Raw genomic sequence first — 19,552 nt, 5'->3', positions numbered from 1 at the left:
GTCAGTTTAGGCTAGATTTTGCTGCAACAAACGAACCCCACATCTGAGAGCTCATGTCATCAACGGTTTCTTTCTTTCTCACGTGACATGAGCGTTTCAATCGGCTGTGGCTCTTTTCCCCACGCCGTCTTCACCCGGGCCTCAGGCTGCCAGGGTGAAGCTCTCTCTGGGATGACTAGCTGTCATCCAAAAAGAGTATGGTGGACCGTGCACTGATCCTCAAGCGTGTTTGGCCATGACATACGTCATATGATGCATTCCACATTCCGCTGACGAAAGCAATCGCACGGCCAAGCCTCCCCCAGGGAGAGGCCACAGGCGTTTCTGAACAAAATGTTCCAGCGCAGGGGTTACTGTAAGGAACATGAGACTACCTCTGACTGGGGGCAGAGCCAGCACTCGAGAAGTGGACCGGCTTCCACGGCTGCTCAGGGCACAGGACAGCTAGCCACGGGCGTCCACCAGCAGCTCTGTGGCCCCGAGCGGCTCTGGTTCTGGTTCTGCGTGGACCCGGCTCCCAGGCCATGGCTTCTTTCTCAACGCTTGTTGCTGTTTTCCCTGCTGCTCTTCTAACTGCTTCCTTCTGCTTCTTCCGCTTCAAGGTCTGCTCACTCCTGGCTTCTCGAGCTGACTCCTCGTCTGCAGTATCTCTCTGTTTGAACCCATATCACAGTGTGCCTGCTCGCTCTGTGTCTGACAGCCCCACTCCCCACGCGGGAGACTGACTAGGCTGGTCAGACGCCGTCAAGGACAGACCATCCCGCTGGGCAGAGCAAGTGTACCGGGCCATTTCATAGCCACTGAGTGGCTGCCCTCAGGGCCTGACACCTAATCCTGGTTCAATCACTTGTGGCCAGGGTACTGGGGACATGGGCGAAGCAGTTAAGGGCTGCAGTGAAGTTGTGGGCATGGGCTGCACTTAGAAAGTCACAGCCTCCTCTCCCACGTAGCTATTCTCCCCAGTAAACTCCCAGACCCCCGAGACCCACCCCGGACACGACCAAACTGGCCCATAACTAGGATCCTGGAGGTGAGCACACACTGGGACTGTACCCAGCCGCCGAAATTCTTATCACAGCGAACTTCGACCGGGGCTTCGTTTTCCTACCGCATTAGAATTTCATTAGAGAAAAACAATGCTTCGATAAGAAGTTAAAAAAATAAGCACTCGCAACACAAAACATTGACCAAGACTTCCAGCGCAGGCCACGCGGTCATTTCTGAAAGTATTCTCGATTAACGAGAGTAGTGCAGAAATAGCGCTACCACACCTTTCCTGGAAGGATCTATTTTTTTCCACTCCTTAGAAACTTTTTTCCAACAAAAGCTGATGGTATTTCTCACTTCCTTTATTGGTCAAGGCCAGGAAATGGAGTTTCTTCCCTTATTGACCAGAGCCTTAGCACCTTTTAAAAGATATTCAGGTATTTAATTTTAAAAACTACAATAAATGACCATTAGATGGGCAAGGAATGTAAAAAAAAAAAAAAAAAGAGGTTTTGTTTTACTGGGTTATTCAGAGTAGCAAATTTTAGTGTCATGAGATCATCAATGGACTTATCAGGAGTTAGAAATCGTTTCCTGACACCAACTATTGTTTACGATACTCTTCATTGTGATGGAATTTGATGAGCAACCAAAGGCCGAAAGGGAAAATTTGGTGTTGCATGTGCTGGGATGGGAGGAGAGGTAGAAAGCCTTATCGCCTCTATCCAGACCCTGCATTTAATACATATTTAAAGCTGAGATAAGATTTATTTTCATCCATCACTTTACTCATACGTAAAACCCCCGATTTCTTTCCAAATCAAGCAAGGAACACTGTTCCAGTTTGGCCATGTTCGGTAAACATTTACTGAGGACCTACTATGTGTCAGGCCCTGTACTAAATGCTAGAGATAAAGAAATGAATAAGACGTGGCCCCACTGTGGTTAATTCAATGTCCAGCAAACACCCACCCCCTAGCTGAGTAGCAGCTGCGATGGGTGTCAAGGATTAACCCCACGGCCAGCTCTAGTGTGAACCCTGATAAGGCAGCCCAGATAAGCCCGCTTCACCCGCCTCCTACACCTAAACCAATCTGGTCCACACCCACCCTGGCCCAAGGGACTCACTGGATCAGGAACGAGCAGGAAACCAAGTTCAGAGTGGTAGGATGTAACAGGAGATATGCTGGGGCTTCTGGGAAATCATTTCCTTCACTTTTCTGAAGGAGCCAACCATCCTCTCCTTCCAGTGGATGGAGGAGGCGGAGGCAAAGCCTAGGCCGGCGACCATAGCTGTTTTGCTATTTGCGAGGAAGCCAGCCTAAGGATAAAGCTGACTCTGTAAGAGGCCAGGCAGAAAGGCAGAAGCAAACTAAGTCCTCGGTGATTTCGCTGAGCCCCTGAATCAGTCCTGAAGCTTTCCTTCTCTACCTCACAATGTTCCAGTCAGTCACTCCATTACTATTTCAGCCAGTTTTCTGCTAGTTGAGACCTAACGAGTCCTGGCCGAGACAGGTGCCCAGAGTCCCTTCTGCCTTCTTTGATCAACGGCACCCTGAGTTCCTTTCGGGAACCCCCCCATCAACTCTACAGCTTTGTGCCTTGGGCAGGGCTCCTTCCCTCTGCTTAACAGCCCACCAAATCCCCCCAGGGCCAAGGACTGATTCCCAAGTAGGTAACTGACCCGGGTCAGCTCAATCATAGAGAAACTCTGGGAGAGACTTTCTCTTTCTCTGCTAAACTTGAGCCTATGGGTCACAGGCTGGTGCCACAAGGGAGGGGCCGTTTGAGAGTGGAGCTGAGCCGGAGGAAACAATCAAGAGATGGAGTGGGAAGCAAGTCGTGAAGACATCATCTGGGCTGCACAGGAAGATCTCCCTGTGGGTCTCTTGTCCACAGAAACAAACAAACCAACCAACCCTTTCCTATTTTAGTTTGAATGAGGTTTTCTGTGACGAGTTAACTCCAGCCACTGTGGGAACGCTACTTCTGCATACTTAACGAACACATCCGGCCGAAATGAACTCTTCTGAGTTCATACTACTTTTTATTGCTAACGATATAAACCTCTTATCAAAAATTGCTTACAGTAAAAATCATTCACTTTACACAAGAATTTCCAAGTTTACAATGCTGCTGCTAAGCCGGCTCTGTTTCATACAGAAGTCCCATTAAGTTCTAATTAAGTTCTGATCTCTCGCGTTCCAATTAAGCTAACCCAAAGGTAGGGCGGGATGGCAGGGGATAGTTTAAGAACATCAACCCAACTGTGATGTCTAATCTTTGCAGTGATATTGACGTCTCAAATTTAATTGGCTCCAGTGGAATAAGACCCAGTTCATAAGAACAGGAATGGAACCGCGAAGAGTCTGAGGAGAATGCTGAAGGTCTAGCTTAACAACTGTGTGTGTGATTTCCTGCCTTGAAACCTTGTTCCCCTCTCGATTCACACAGACTCTGGCCAGCCCAGGGACTCCGGGGGAAGGTGACTACGATTATAAAGGGAAGATGGGAAGGTCAGTGTCAGTGAAGACTCAGTAAGGAACAGGCGAGTCTTCACGGAAACTCTACTCCATGCAAACTCCTGTCTCCGTGTCAGAATTATTTGCAAAGCTAGCTTCACAGTCATGCCGACGAGAGACCAAGGGGTCTGGAGCATTCCCGACAAGGCCTGCCCCCTGCTCAGACAAGACGGAGATGTGTCAGGGCCCGTGCAGGAGGCAGTTTATGGTAGAGACTTTGATGATGTGTCTGTCCTGATGCGTCTCACTACACCTACCTGAGACTGGATTTATCGTTTCCTTCCCTGTCAGCCTGGACCCATCTCTCCTCACTCTGGTTTTCGCTTGCTAACATCTGCTTCTCCTCCTGAGTCCCTTCTTCGAGCACAATTCTCAATGGCAATGGCCAGCCCTTCCTGAGCACTCAGTTGTTATCAGTGTGGCATGCACACCAAGTCATTCAATCCTCCCACGGCCCTGGTGAAGTGGGTGTGACGGTTATTACCCTCCCCACTTAACAGATAAGGAAACTGAGGCTCACGGCATGTAAGGAATCTTCCCAGGGACCCAGAGCTAGCAAAAACTGGAGGGGGAGTTCAAGGCCACCTGTCTGCCTCCAGCGCCCCCGCCCTTCATCACCGTATTCTGCCGGAGCCCTCCACATTTTGGAGTCTCCCCCCATTTGACCTAACGTGTGTCCAGTTTCTCGCTTAAATCCTGCCCTCATTCTCTGTCTTCCAACCCAGGTCTAAGGAACTCTTTTCCAATTTAATTCTGTTTTTACTTTGTTGCTACTTTTCACTGTAGCTGTGTCGGTCACTGACCGAAATGCTTTAAATGCACGATCTTATTTAATTCTCGCAAACTCCTTACATGAAGTAAACACTAACATTATTATTTTCATTTTATAGAGGTGGAAGCTGAGGCTTAGGAAGGTTAAGGTTACAAGGCCACAATATTAGCAAGGTGAAAGATCACGCATCTAGAAGGAAGTAGAACTGGGCCCTAAATTCGGGTGAGCACAGTTCCATATTCTACACGTAACAGGAAGCTTCCCTTATACTGTCCCCCATGTCACAAAAAAAGCAGCTGCCGACTCCAAAATATGGACAGTTCCGGGACTTCAAAACAGGGGTCAGTAAGCTTTTTCTCAAAGGGACAGACAATAAATATTTTAGGCCCGTGTCACAACTATTCGGCTTTGCCACTGTAGTGCAAAAATGGTCATAAGCAATGTGGGAAGGAATGGTGTGACTGGATTCCAATAAGAACTCATTTACGAAAGCAGGCAGCTGGCCCCCGGGCTGTAGTCTGCAGACAGACTCTCGCTTCAGAACACTGTCAGGAACCGATAATATCTCATGTAGAAGCCTGGAAAAATCCACAGCACTTCAATTCCGACGCAGAAGTTTGATTTCAAGAAAGCTCGGTTTCACCTCTCCACTTCCTGAACGAACCTTTATTATTCTAAGGGATTAACAGTTTAAACATCTTTTGGATCTGGGACTAGTTGATGGCTTGGGTTTCCTGCTAAGAAAAAGTAGCAGGACAAATGCAGTTCTCTAAATAACCAAGAGGATCCATGACTTCTGTTGAGATACGTTCTTCTAAAAAAGAATCGATTGAATCTTACTTTATTTTCATTCATTAAAAAAAAATGGCTTCGCATCCTTCAGACATAAAGTCTCAAGAAAAGGCTGCAATACCTGCCGTCTTTCTTTTCTTTTCGGTCACCAGCTATGGCTCTAGAGGCCCCGTAGCCCTTGGGGGTCTCCTCGTGTTGCTCACCGTTAAAGAGTTATGTTTAGATTTTTACAAATATATATCATTTGTTAAGGCGCTCTTATTTTTAGAATGATGAGGAAAGTCCATCCTTGGGCGTGTGTAATGTCTAGGAAGTAGTACCCCTGTTAAGGGATTCTGCCCTGCAGTCATTCAAGCAACAACTGGCCACCTGGAAGGGGCCATGGGGAATGACAGTCCCCTCACAGACGTGCTGTTTTCCAAGCGTGACATTAACAGCGCCAACCACGGTTAGGATGTAATGAGGGCTTTCTATGTGCCAGATGGTCTTCTAAATTTTACTCAACTTATTTATCCTCACGACAGCTACATGTTACTATTACTATTTATCATTATTATTATTATTATTTATTATTATTCCCAGACGAAGAAATGGGCCTTGAAAGGCTAAATACCTTGCCCAAAGTCACTTACTAGTAAGTGGAAGATAAAACACTTGACCCAGTTGGACCCCAGAGCCGGCCCCTTGCCCATATCACCTTATTTAATCCTCTCAACAATCCTGCCTGTGGTTTACAAATTCAGAGGAGAGAGCTGCAGGCAAGCAGCTTTCCTGAAGTCACTAAGCTAGAGCCAGAACTCAAACCCGCCGCCACCTGCTGCCACCTGCTGCCAGACCCGTATTGTTTCTAATAGAGGAAGGAGGTCAACTGCACAAAGGGCCACCCACCATTCTCCACCCCCCTCCCTGTATCCACAGCCTTTGCAGAGTGACTCTACAGCTCTTCCCATCAAGATATGGGGTCTGTTTCCCCACAGTGCCAGTTCTAAGCCTCAGGCTCAAGGGGCCGTGAGGATGTCCACGGGACCCACCCCAGCCACCCTGTGAACACTCCGGGGCTAATGTGGTGCAGGGTGAGAGACCCGGTGGAACAGAGCTGAGGCCCATCCCAGCTGAGGCCATCCTAGCCGACCTGGCGGCAGACCACAGCCAAGGCTGGAAGAACCTCCCAGCTGAGCCCGGTCCGAACTGCTGGCTTACAAAACGGTGAGCTCAACAAACTGTTGGTGTTTTAAGCCACTAACTTCCGAGGAGGTTTGTTATGTAATAAAAAGTGAACCTATGCCATGTACAATAACTGGAATGCACTTTATGGCCAAGTGGTGATGTTCTCCCTACGTAGCGGCCAGTCAGGATGGCTACGACAGCCACTTGGCACAAAGCCGTGGCCCCGAAAGGAAGAGGGCAAAACTCCAGAGCAGAGAAGGAAAATCCTGTCACAAAGCCACTGCCCATTATTCTGTAAGACAACTATGGGGTCACCCTTGGGTCACAGCTTGTTGACTTTCTTTTCAAAGCCTTGGCTTTTGAGGACGACTTTGATTTTTAGAAACAAAAGCAAGTCCTAGCTGAGTTTGGAAATGAAGTAATCAATGCTGCTTTTGTTAAAAAGAAGAAAAGAGGCATGACTATAAAGTTATAATAAGATTTTCCTGCATGGTTTACAAACTGGATCTGACAGCAATTCCAAGAGTCTCAAAGGGAAGTATTTTCAACACTAACAGCCTTATCGATGCAGGACTGAGTGCCAGGCTCTGAAGCCAGACTCAGGGTTCAAACTCCGGCTCTTCTTCTCAGCAGCCATGTGAATTTGGGGACTTCTTGGGCCTCAGTTTCCTCATCCACAAAATGGGGACAATAAAGCCGCCCATTCAAAGGGTTACTGTGATAATTAAAGAGATCACAAAGCGAAATAATGCTGGCCTATAGGAAGTACTCTATAAATGGCTGTCATTAATCACCAGCAATGGGCGAGCCTTACCAATCAGCCCTTAACTTTGAGCCATACTTCAGATTTAGGGGCTAAACTCACATCCCAGCAGGAGGGCTACTCAGAACATCACACAATTTAAACCTTATGGATTGTTTTCTTTCCGGAATCTTCTATCCTGCAGCCTAAATATTTACTGGGTAAAAAACTTTTCTAATGATCTGAGCCAAGAACCTAGCTCCATTTAACAGATAAACAGAAGGTTTTTTTTAAAACGAGGTTTTAAGATACACTGGTTTTGCCAGAAAAGCAAGTACCATAAGTGAAAACTGTACTTTGTTTTACCCAGAACCTGAGTTTCTCACTATTTCAGAAAATCAGATCACCAAAGACAAGATCACGTTCAGTATCGGAGGGACGAAAATGGCGCATGTGGTTCGGTCTGTGTTTTGCACCGTTGTGTCCTGGTGGTTCTCGCATGGGTGTGAGCAAGGGGCTGCTTCGCGTCTGCTTGCGTGGTTTTACTTGAGCTTTAAAAAGGAAAATATGCAGAAGTGATTTTCATTCTATTTCTGCTTTATATCATAGCCCACTGTAATGTAAATAGCTACTATACATATTTTTGCAATTATTATACAGATTATCATGATAGTGCCCCCTGATTAATCATGCCTCCCGGGTCCGTGCCCCTTTGCAATGTTACTTTACTACTTCCTCTAGATGAGTCTTTTTCTCCCCCTCTTACGAGCTGCTTTGTGAGTCGCCGGCCTTGTGAGTCATTTTGACCGATGGAACGTGGTGGAAGCGATGCCGGTGGAGTTTCAGAGCCCAGGCCTCACGCTCCTGCCTTCGGCCTTTCGGAAGGCGGCCCAGAAGCCACCAGGCTGTGAGGGAGCTGGGCTGGCCTGCTGGAGGGTGAGGGCCATGTGGAGGAGAACCGAAGTGCCCCAGCCAAGAGCCAGCACCAAGGCCCCACACATGTGAGAGAGGCCAGCCTGGACCTTCCTGCCCAGTCGCCAGCTGAAAGCAGCCACATGAGTGAGTCGAGGTGAGACCAAGGGGAGACACCCAGGCAGCCCACAGAAATAATAAATCATTGCTGTTTTAAGTCATGACGCTTTCAGGTAGTAATCAGGTATCTGATAAACAGGTAATGTCATCTAAGTGTTTCATTTTAGGACAGTAAGCAAAGCACTATAAAATGTGATGACAAGCGGGCATTGGGCCCGACAGGGTTGAAGACGACCACTCTGATGATTTCCCACTGCTCTGAAAATGAAACCCCCACTCTCTACTGGCCTATGTGATATGGCTGTGGCCGAACGACCTTGCCGGCCTCACCCCCCACCTCCTCTGCTCACTCTGCTCCTGCCATACTGGCCTCCTTTCCTTTCTGTCCCTGGAACAGGCCACTGAATTTGGTAGTCCTGGGTCATTAAAGAAACCTGAAGAGTCACACATACGCTACATAAATCGGTCTGCACAGAGGAACGCCTGTGCAGTATCTACTGTGGGCCCACAGATACACTCCCACCAACTATTTGCACAAAGTAATCATTGTCCATTCTTCACCCGTAGGAGTATATTTAACAAACTATAGAACACTGCTAGCAACCAGCTAATTTCACAGCAAAACTAAAATGCCCACCGACCTCATTTACAGATGTCACGTTAATGCCCTACATGTGCCGCTTAATCTCCTCTGCGACCTTTTACACATAAATGAAAACAAGCATCTGGGGAAGGATTAAACAAATGTATTTTACTCGCTAAATCCACATCGTGAAACGCGCAGGGTCTTCATCGAATCCTAAGGCTGTGACAATTCATGGGAATCAGACATGGAAGGTTTAGTCTCCCAATTGTGACCTCCTCCAAAACTTAAGGAATAGAGAAATATCTGCTTATTAAATAAGCTGAATTTTATTCTGAGCATTTCAGAGATTTACATATCTAATGATGAGCAAACTATTTGATCAGGATCTTTATGAAATTCATGGGAATCTGATACATAATATTTAAAATAAAATATATAAAAGAATCCAGTTATTAATGAATCAAAATCAAAATCATCGAGCTTGCATGGCTTGTCCAGGGAACAGCGGGGTTGGAAGCAGTCTGTCTGATTCCAGAGGCCAGGTTCTGAACCACGGCACCACGTACTGTAGACTGCCTAATCCGAGTATGCACGCGCACACACACACATGCACGCACTCCAGGCATGTGTGCAAATGGCCTAGTGCTCTATGGCATAGTAATCAGGCGTTGCCTCTTGTCTGTCTGTCTGTCTGTGTTTTATTCCGGTTTTCTTTTGGAATGTCAGTACTCACAGGCCCCTAGGGGCCTGACTGAAGGCCTGGTCTGGGTGACTGTCCCAGGCTCACCTAGCTTCTCACTCCCCTCCTCCACAGCCCCCAGACCCATCTTTTCCATCAGAGTCTGGCCTCAGCATCTGGCAGGCCCTCAGACCAACTGGTGGCATGGTCCAGCGGGCAAACTCCTAGCTCGAGACACAGACCGCTCGGTTTGAATCTGGGCTCTGCCGCCTCCTAGCCGTGCGCTTGAGCCTGCTGGTTGGCCCTGGCGCCGCACAGCCCTCACCTGTGAGATGGCGACACCAGCACCCACACTGGAGGACTGCCGCGAGGATTCAGTGGGTTCCTGCGGGTGAAGACGTGCTCACAACAATGTCTGGTCCAGGGTAAAGCCTCTAAAAGCGCTAGAAACCGCTATTCTTGCATTCCAGCGTCCTGGCCACTCTGGCTCTCCACGTGCTGGGAGGCGCCTTCGATTTCTGAGGAGTTGCTCCTCGCTCTGCTCTAACTCCAACGGACGCGGGCGGCCACCCCACAGCCTACTCCCCTCCAGACCCGGCAAATCCAGACGCCGCAGGCACAGTCAGCACGCAGCCTCCTGCGCACAGTCGCTGCGGCAAACTGACATGAGCTCCGTAACGTAGCTGCTGTCTTAAAAGTGGACCTGACTTTTAAAGAACCATATTCACCCATTCGTCCAACAAATACTATGAACCACAGGGGCTATATCATAGAATAAAATATAAAATAAGGAAAGCGAGAAAAAATAACTAGAAGTCAGCATTTTAAGGGCAAATACAAATCAGCAATTATTCTTCAGCAATCTGATATGTAATTTTAATGGCCCCAATAAACAATGAATTACACCGCAGTTTAAATGCCATTTGGATGCAAGTCAGCTGGAGACGGATAAGAACGCTCTGGTGACGTAATTCTGGCTGAAGGCCAGTTATCATTCAGTTTAAGCGTCTGTTCCCAATGGCAGGAGGTGAGGAACAGCCGAATCGAGAAAATGCAAATCTGTCGTGCAGATCTGGATAACAGGAGTACCGCTTGGGTCTGACAAATGTCGAGATGGCAGTAATGTAATTTTTAAGCCTTCAAAACTAATCCATAAGACCAAGGGACCGGGGTCAGGGAGGATGTGGAATGGAGGGAATCAGATTTAATTAAGAAATCTGAAGTCAGGAAATGAAGGAAGTTAACGGTAATTCACCCGCACTGCGATCTGTAGCATTCAAAGTCCTGAGCTTCCCCGCCCAGCCTGAAGGGACGGTGGGGCGAGCTCAACACGCTGTGGTGCCATGAGCATCATTAAATACGTCCCCTTGTCCTCCCGTAACAGGAGCGCCTCTGTCAGCCCTTCAAGGGGTGAGGAAATTGAGGCTCACAGATTACTTAGGGTCACCCTGCGAAGGCATGGCGATGTCGGACTCAAGTGTGCCTGGCCGCCTTTCAAGTTTATCAGTTCTTGCGAGTTTGATAGTTTGAAGAACCCACGCTTTCTACATTCCTGATCATTTGTTATAACATTTAAACGCTAATGCTCTATTCGAGCACCCTGCGGCGCTTGGTGCTTGGAATAGTTCATTTAGTCTCCGAGGCAGCTTATCTGCGGGACATCGGAGATGAAATACGAGTTGACACAAGGATGCCTCATTAATCTCCAACACAAACAGAAATTTCGGATTCTTTAAAAGCATTTTGTCATTGCCTAGAGGTTGGAAACTGTTGTCAGGCCCCTCGTTACAAAATTATTTATGTAGAGACATTAGATATGCAACCCTCAATGTGAAATCTTAATTACTGCCCTTTTAGCTGATTTTTGTGCCCTCAGAAGGGTATAAATTAGAAGAATCACAGCTGAATACGTTAGAATGAAGGCTGCACAATGGAATACAGCTGCCCTCAGGTCCGCATCCATTCTGGCCGTTTCTCCACATCCATTCTTATTTCAGAGGAGCCAAAAACAACAGATACAAAAGGGAGAAAAATGAAAATGACCCTCGTTCACCATTATTCTTCAGCTACGGAAGGCTTCGCCACCAGTCTGTGGTTTTCTTGAGGACAGGGCCATGCCTTGTCCTCTGCGGGGCCCAGGGCCTGGCCCTGCGATCGGCACATAGTAGGGCTTAATAAATGTTTGCTGACTAGAGCTGAACTTGGGTGACGATCTGTTTGCAAAGCTTCCTTACGTATATATTCGAACAAAGGTTATTCCGCTGTGCTCATTCCATCGTCTGATCATTATATTGCCTGCATTCGGTCTAACAAAAGGTGTAGCGCACTGAACGTCCTGCGGCCAACAGCAAGATTAAAAAGATGTGTGACTCGTGAGATGGCCTGGCATCCCTCATTTAGCAGCGGTTCCTAAAACCAGAGAGTCAAGGCCAGCTGACGATGGCAGGACCAGGCCAAGGGCTCCACTCCCAGGCCTCCAGCCTCACTACCATTCCACCTGGCCATACCTTGTACCTGTAACACCACACGTTGAGAAAGGGTCAGTTAGGAGTAGGGGACAAGAATTAATTTGTCAAGGAAACCAAATGAGCAAATGAACAATACTAAGAAATAGAAGCAGTTTAGATTCTATAACCTAAGGCAAGTAGCAATCTGTTGTCCAGAAAATAACCATGAATGAAAATAGCCTGGAGCTATTTAGGCGACAGCCTCTAACTCCCACATTTTGGGAGGGATGAAAGTCCAGGCTCTGGAATCATCCGAGTTTTGGCTGAAGATGGGCTTCATTGCTCACGAGCTGGGTGATTGTAGGAAACGCCCGTCTCCTCTGAGTTCCAGGGGCCTCCTCCGTAAAAGGGGATCTGGCTTCGATGGTTTCTGTAACCCTCTCAGGGGGAAATGAGATGAGGTGTATAAAGCAATTTGGCCAGTGCTGACGCTCAGTGGGCAACTAATCAATGACACAGCTTCTCTGACACTGGTACCATGACTTAGCACAGCAGGAGTCAAACCACAGGCGAACGGAGCGTTCCCTACAGCTGACAGTCAGTACCTGGATCGCTGTCATTTGTTGTGCCAGCCTTTTCTGTTTCTAGTTCCCTTTGGCAGAACGTCCTCTGCTGTTGATGAAAACGGGGACCTAATCGCTGTGGTGTTTCCTGGTTCAGGATGGGCAACTGGCTGTACCAGGAAGTCAGAAGAATGAGGCGGGGTCACGTTCCCCTAGATTTGAATTCGCCAGGCCTGTGTCTCAAAACTAAGCAATGCTGTCGGAGCGATGTGAAAACACTGTCTCTGCAGCATGTAGAAGCGCCACCAGGGCAGCATCCGGTTCTTCTCAGAGGTCCCGGGCCGAACGGCAACCAGGCAGGCGGCAGCGTCCCCGAGACTGCGCCGTGCCAAACTCATCGGGGTCGGCACTGAGTTACTGCCAGTTTCCGTCTCATTTCAAATCATTTAATCTGGATTTGAATCCTAGGTCGGTCGTTTCCCCTTGATCACCTTTCCGAGTCTCTGTCAGACGAGACAAAAGAAGGGCCCTCGGAGGGCCGCTGCGGGGGATGAAGGACATCACGGATGACAAAGCACAGAGCGAGTGCGTGGTCAGCATTAAGTGTGGTCGTCATTTTACCCAAATTCCAGTATTCGAAGCCACACGGGGACCACGCAAATCCAGAGTGTCCTGTTGACTGTAGGAAAGAGGGAGCCTCCCAGGGGACTCGTGTGGGGTGCGCCAGGCTCGGAACTCGGCGCGGAGATAACTGGCTGCAGTGTGATAGTGACCAGTGGGCCGAGCACTCGCTGCGTGCAGGTCTCCCCTGCAGCAAGTTATACGCGTGGCACCTGGCAGGAAGCAGAGTAGGGAGAGGCCAGAGGTGGGAAGACCGACGCAGGGCCGGATAAGAGGCGAGGAGGGCTTTAATCCACGCATGTCACAAACAAGAGCAGCAGGCCCAAGGAATCGGGTGGCTGCCAAACTGCCAGGGAGAAGGGCGGGCAGCGGGGCCAAGCAAAGCGGAAACCTCTCCAGGACCCTGGGACCAGGCAGATGGCCGCGCACGTGTGCGCACAACTGCGTGCCACGGCTGGAGCTGGGTAAGTGACCCAAAACACAGGCCTTCCCTCCCAAAGGGGTCATTTCGAGAACAACCGCTTGATGGTACTGAGATAATGAGCAACAGCTGATACAAACGAAATCACTGGGCGTTTAGAAATAAATAAAACAACTGACCTCAAAACATTTTTCTTTCTTTGCCTGGTGAAGCAGACTAGCCATTCCGGGAAGCAGAATTGGAAAGATGAATGTTTCCAAATATTCTTTGGGAGAACCTAAAACAGACAAAAAAAAAAAAAAAAAAAAAAAAATCCCACTGAAAATCCCAAATGGCCAAGTTAATCTGGGAGAAACATTTGCTTCTGAACCAAAGAAAGGTCCTGTCCACGAGATAACGTGACCTTAAACGTCCCCGAGACCGCTGAGCTGGGCTGAGGAGACTTCAAGCCTCTCTGCGCCTCTGCAGTCTGGCAAGGGGGAGAGCCGGGCACCATGCAGGGCCAGAGGGAAATGGGCAGGGCATCGGAGGGGCACAGTGGAGAGGGCCTTGAGGCCGCATTATCAGCGGCGCTGGTTGCCACGGCCCGAAGCACACAAGCAGCGAGAACAGAACCAACTAGCGGGAGCGGGCCTGGCACCGGGGAGGGCCGGAGGGACTGAGGCTCGGGCGCGAGGACGTAGGAGGCCTGCAGCTCTGGCTTCGACCCACGAAGCACGGTGTTCTCATCTGCTTTCTACATTTTTTTTTTGCCCCTTTGTATTTCACGTAGAGTCGAAGCATGCTTGTTCCTGTCATCCTGATTCTATCTCCACCTTAAGGATGAACCCGTGGACTAAAGACTACTTCTTTTAAAAATTAAAATTTAAACAAGGACAAATTCTTTCTCGTTTATGTGCTGTCCCTGAGTCTGTCCATCCTCCTCCCCGTCCTGCGCTTCTGCAGGGTTACGAGCCCCGAGCTGTGAGAGGTGAACTCTTCCTGACTCACATGTTTCCGGATCGGCCATTTCCGATTTAACGCGTGTGCAGGTTATGTGCGAGTCCTTGGCCAGGTGAGGAACAGAATAAAGGTGTTCTGTATTGAAGCCGTGGAAAAATGTTTCCTCCAATGGTGAAACCTGGTAGGGGAGAGAATACGTTCATAGAAATAGTTTAAATAATTGCATTTTCTCTTATAACCTAGCAAAGGAATACGATTCAGACTTCAGGGTCAATGGGCATATCGGGCATAAGTCTATCTTTCCTCCCTTCATTCCTCAATTGATGACAATTAAGAAATAAATCCCTAAAACAGAATAGGAGGACTATAAGTGGATGAGAGATTTGCAAACATCTCTAAAAGAAACAGGGATGAAGCCTGTCATCAGATGAGACAGCGGGGAAGTGGCAGCCCAGAATCCACAGGAGGAAACTGCCCCAAAGAGGGGAGTCCATCCTCCCCGCAAAGTTCCACAAGCCGTCGGTGCTCAGGGGTTCAACTCCTCAGACGGTGGGAATGCCAACAGGAGGGGTGAAGTGAAAATGCGCGGGGGCTCCGTGGGCCTGCGCCCACACGCCCCCGCCCCTGCCCCCTTCCATATACATAAAGCCGCCTTCACACCAGCATTTTCTACCCAGCTCTCCTTCCCCGTTACTCTCCTGTAAACAAGTTCACCCGACAGCCTGGACGGAGCAGGACTACCCAGGGCACCATGCCGGTGGCCAGAAGGAAAAGAACTCACCCTTGATTTGCAGGCTCCCTGCCTGCTGACCCTGAAAGGGAGTTTCCCAGTGGTCGGTCACTCCCCAAGACCTCCCAGTCAGTGTTTCTGCTCACAGAAGAGACCCTTCCAGAAAACAAACCCGCAGGTACAAAAGCAGAGGAGAACCATACCAGTTAGGTAGAAAAGTCCACTCAGGCCTCCATTTTAAATTCTGAACAGACAATCAAAGCTCTCTACACAGATAAAGAACATCAGCAGCACAAAAGGCAAAGACCAAGATCCACAAAGGACTGACCCTGGAAGGAACACAAATAATTCAGGGGAGGGAACTGTGGTTAGTGTCTGCAGAGCAATTTGAGAAAACATCGCATCCATAAAACAAGAATAGGATGCCACGAATAAAAGATCAGTCATAGGCCAAGACAGTTCTCAGACACGAGAGAATCTGACAGCAGCAGCTGCAGTAACGTACTGGAAATCCAGACTTAGGTTCTGGCCCCATCGCTGTGACCCTGCTCAAGTCCTTTCATCTCTCAGAGACTTGCTTTTTCATTTTAAACTCCATGAGGTTCCTATTTTGCTCCAAGTAGGCCGCCTGAGGGCCTGCATCCAGGCCACCCTGTTCTTGGCCCATGTTCCCGAATGCCGTCTTCCACTTGCCCATTTGGGCATGTATTGGGGAACCCGCTTTATCCGTAACTGTCCCCCACATGGGCATGGTGTTGCCTCCACCGTAAAGGCCTTTCTCATCTAGGATCTCATGTGAGCCCACAGAGGCCCTATGAATTAGTCAAGGATTATCTGATCCATTTAACAGACGCGGAAACCCAGGCTCGAAGAGGTGACGTGATGCCCTTTATGTCACGTGGTGAGTGGCAGAGCCAGGCCCGGCCCCAGGTTTCCGGTTCCAGGTGCCGCGCCTTCCCTAACTCCTGACACTGTGTCATGTCCACCAGCTGTCAGTGCTGTTCTCATTCCCGAGCCGTTCGCTTCGCTTCGGGCAGGCGGGGCGATACTCACAGGAATCACGGCTTCCGGCTTGGCTTTGTATACCTCCGGGAAGGCAGGCATCTCAGCTTCGTACTCTGAAGGGAATGGGGGGAAAAAATCCTCAGTGCCGTACTTCCCTGCAGTTTATGATGTGATCGTCTTTCCTCTAAATAAAAGTCTTAAATTTTATTTCAGTTCGTGGTTTATGGAAATAAAAAACAACTGGCCATTACAGGTTAATAATTGATGTGAACCATCTTATTTAAAATGGATAAGAGGTGATGGTTCTCTTGTGTGAAGAGTCTAGGCTTTATGTAAGAGTCTGAGATTTTTCCCCCCAAATTATGACAGGTCCAAGGAATAAAAGGAGGACGAGAATGAGGAAGGTGCCTAAGGGAAGACGCCAAAAGCGTATAGAAATGAGACAGAAGAGAACGTGGTGGAAGGACAGAATGGGGCAGAAGGATGACGAGCCATCCGGGCAGTCATGGGGATGGGCATGAAGGTAAGACTGCCAGTCTGGGGGCACGACTGCCACAGCAATCCCATAAACCCTTGCTACTCAATGTACGGCCCAAGGACCAGCAGCATCGGCATCCCAGGGGAGTTAGAAATCCAACATCTCAGGCCCCGCCCCAGACCTGCCGACGCTAAGTCAGCATTTTAACGAGCTCCCAGGTGACTTGTGTGCGCAGTGAGGTTGGAGAGGCCCTGCCGTAAGCCTGTAAGCGTAGTTTCCTAGCCTGGCTGCACACTAGCATCGCCCAGGGGTGCTCTGAAAATACAGATGTCTTGGCCCAACCCCAGAAATTCTGATTCCATGGGTCTGGGGCAAGAGCCTGGAATCAGTATTCTTAAAGTTCTCCAGCTGATTCTAACAGGCAGTGAGGCAGAGAACAACTGCCAGGCTTCAAGACGGATCACAGTCGACCTGTGGGAGAGCTTAATGCAAAGAACAGTCCGCATGAGCTCTACGGGGTACAACTATTGCTGAGAGAGAGACAGAAAATGCTCATGGCCATATCAGTTACAGCCCTACAGGAAAGACTTATGAAAATATTTCTGGCAAGGACAATGTTTGAAAGGCACTTGCACAGTTGTTTGCAGTGATGAGGCGAGAGTACTGACAGAATGCAGTTGCATTGAACGCAGACTTTATTCCATTACCTAGGTTCCTTATTGGGTAGCAGCGCATTCGAAACAAGTGTTTTAAAAAACTCCTAAGTACTCAGGCTGGAGACAAGTATGCCAAGCCGCAGGTTATAACCAATTCTGATTTCCAATACTAGCTATATTTGCTTTCTATCGCTGTGTAACAAACTACCACATGTCGGTGACTTAAAACAACATAAATTATTATCTCAGTTCTCGTGGGTCAGGATTCTGGGTATGGGTCAGGGCCTCATCGGGCTCCAGTCAACATGCTGGCCATGCCTGTGATCTCATCTGAGGGTTGGGATCCTCTTCCGAGCTCACTGGTTGTGGGCAAGATTCAGTTTCTTGTGGTTATTGGTCTGAAGTCCCCGCTTTCTTTTTGGTCGTTAGTAGGGACTGCTCTCAGCTCCTAGAGGCTGCTCTCAGGTTATCACGGGCAATTCACAGGAGTGTGGCAAGAAGGATCTCTTTTGCCTCAATCTCTCTGACTTGTTTTAGGTGCTCACCTGATTAGGTCAGGCTCACCTATGATAATCTCTAATTTAAAGTCAACTGCTTGAAGACTTAATTACTTCTGGAAAGTCCCTTGACAGCAGTGCCTAGATCAGTGATTGACTGAATAACGGAGGTGAATGAACTGGCAGATGGAGACCTGGGGGCCATCTGGAAATTCCGCCCACCTCAACAGCTCTATCTAATTCTACCGCTTTTTTTCCCTCTCAAGCAAGCATGTAAATTCACCCTTCTTCCCCGACACTGAGCACCACCAATATAGTGTGAAAACTATGTATCTGGATGTAAGATTTATACACGTGTAGCCTTTTCTAATTACAAATGCCTGTGAGACAATTCCAAATAATACAGGGATGTCTTATGTAGAGAGTATGTCATACCTAATCCCATTAAAACCAAGAACCATTGTCAGATTCGGCACAGATCCAACCTAAACGTCAATGCATTTACTAACATACATATATAATACACAAACACATTTATTTACTTTAGATCTCCTAGGCGAGGTCAATCATCCAAGTACCGAACCTTATAACTCTGTCTTTTTCCTTCATAACTCCTATCAGCCTTACTTTTACTTGAAATTTATAAAAATTCATGACTATCTCTTCCAATATTGTGTTTTGTGAGAGAGTTACCTGGGTCTGTTTGCGCTCACCATCATTCCCAAAGAACATTTGTTGAAGAAAACGATGAATAAGTGGACAAAACAAATGTTACAGTAAATAATTTCTGATCCTTTCTCTACTCATTCATCCATTCATTCATTCATACTTACTGAGAGCCACTATGTACATTCTAGGTGCTGAAACTTAGACATCTTTCAAGGCTGCTACACATATGATGTACATTTATGTAACAGTGTATTCTCAGTGGGCATTTATTCTCATACTAGTGATCTGGAGAATTGAAAGCCCTGAGTTAGTTGTCACTGGAAAGATGAAAAAACTAAAGAACCTTTATATATAAGTTATCATAAGGCAGGCACACACACAAAGAGCATTAGTCAGGTAAGATGAAGATCTTAGGTTAGATGTTTACCTATTCTGTTTCCCACCTCCCTGAGACTGAGTTTCTGACAGGTCTGTTTGCTATGAGAATTCACTTTTTAAATGGAGATATCTTAACAGAATGTAATATTTAACCTCGAAGACAGGATTACCTCAAAGCCTGTTTTTCATGTTTGTGGTGAGAAACTGAATTTACTCACTATGTTTGTTATAGAAAATTGTATTTGTTAGAATGTTTGTTTTAAGAAATTGGGCATATTCGCCTAGGTTATAATAATCATTACAGTGCCAGTGTGTGTGTAATTTGCCATCTTTGACCTCACTAACTTCATGGTGTAACTCTATCACTTACTAAGTGGCATCGATTCACTTGCTTTTCAGAGAGCACCAAAACCCTGTCTTTGCTTTCTCCCTCCAGACCAGTTTGACCAAAATAAATGCCGTGTTTCTAAAACACAATGCAAAGCGTGTCTCTTTGTTGACAACGACGAACATCTAATGAGCACTTTCTAAATGCTGGGCACTCTGCTGAGCTCCTTTGCGTTCACTATCTTATTCAGTGCTCACACCAGCCCTATAAGGTAGGTACAAGGATTACGCATCTCCTGTAGATGAGGCTGAGCGGCTTCCCAATAAAACACCACTAGCAAACTGTATTATGGAGAACTGCTTGGCTTGGAGAATTGAAAGCTCTGGGGGAAAGACAGGGACAATAGCAACCTTTAAATATTTGAGTGGATTCTTTATGATAGAGTGATTAGAACCAGCCTAGGTGGTAAGGACCAAAGGGTACAAGTTACAAGGAGAACGTTCAAGATGAAAGAGTTTTCTGAATATAATGCAATGTA

General features: G+C 47.7%; 1 protein-coding gene and 1 long non-coding RNA gene across 6 annotated transcripts in view; one reads left to right on the top strand and one right to left on the bottom strand.

The window, feature by feature from the left end:
* The window catches only part of IQCK (IQ motif containing K), an 85,671-nt gene that overhangs the window by 64,641 nt on the left and 1,478 nt on the right, over positions 1-19,552 (bottom strand). For 4 of the 5 annotated variants that reach the window (XR_005657879.1, XM_039885490.1, XM_039885489.1 and 1 more), the window contains exons 2-4: positions 16,057-16,121; positions 14,322-14,451; positions 13,511-13,608 (exon numbers count right to left, since the gene is read on the bottom strand). Coding sequence is in view for 4 of the 5 variants with exons in the window: in XM_039885490.1 (XP_039741424.1) it covers positions 13,511-13,608; positions 14,322-14,451; positions 16,057-16,121 (293 nt within the window). In the remaining variant the exon portion in view is untranslated. Of the gene's footprint in view, positions 1-10,089; positions 12,831-13,510; positions 13,609-14,321; positions 14,452-16,056; positions 16,122-19,552 lie in introns of those variants that run through there. The other variant, XM_039885492.1, reaches the window with a different exon arrangement.
* LOC120620463 (uncharacterized) lies at positions 7,184-11,962 on the top strand. The gene is made up of 2 exons (XR_005657880.1): positions 7,184-11,597; positions 11,628-11,962. It is a non-coding gene; the product is annotated as an uncharacterized LOC120620463 (long non-coding RNA).

This window comes from Pteropus medius, unplaced genomic scaffold, assembly GCF_902729225.1.
Source record: "Pteropus medius unplaced genomic scaffold, Ma_sr-lr_union100, whole genome shotgun sequence".
In the NCBI taxonomy this organism is placed as follows: domain Eukaryota; kingdom Metazoa; phylum Chordata; class Mammalia; order Chiroptera; family Pteropodidae; genus Pteropus; species Pteropus medius.
Note: the sequence above shows the minus strand (reverse complement) of the source record. Positions and strands in the feature narration are given on the sequence as shown.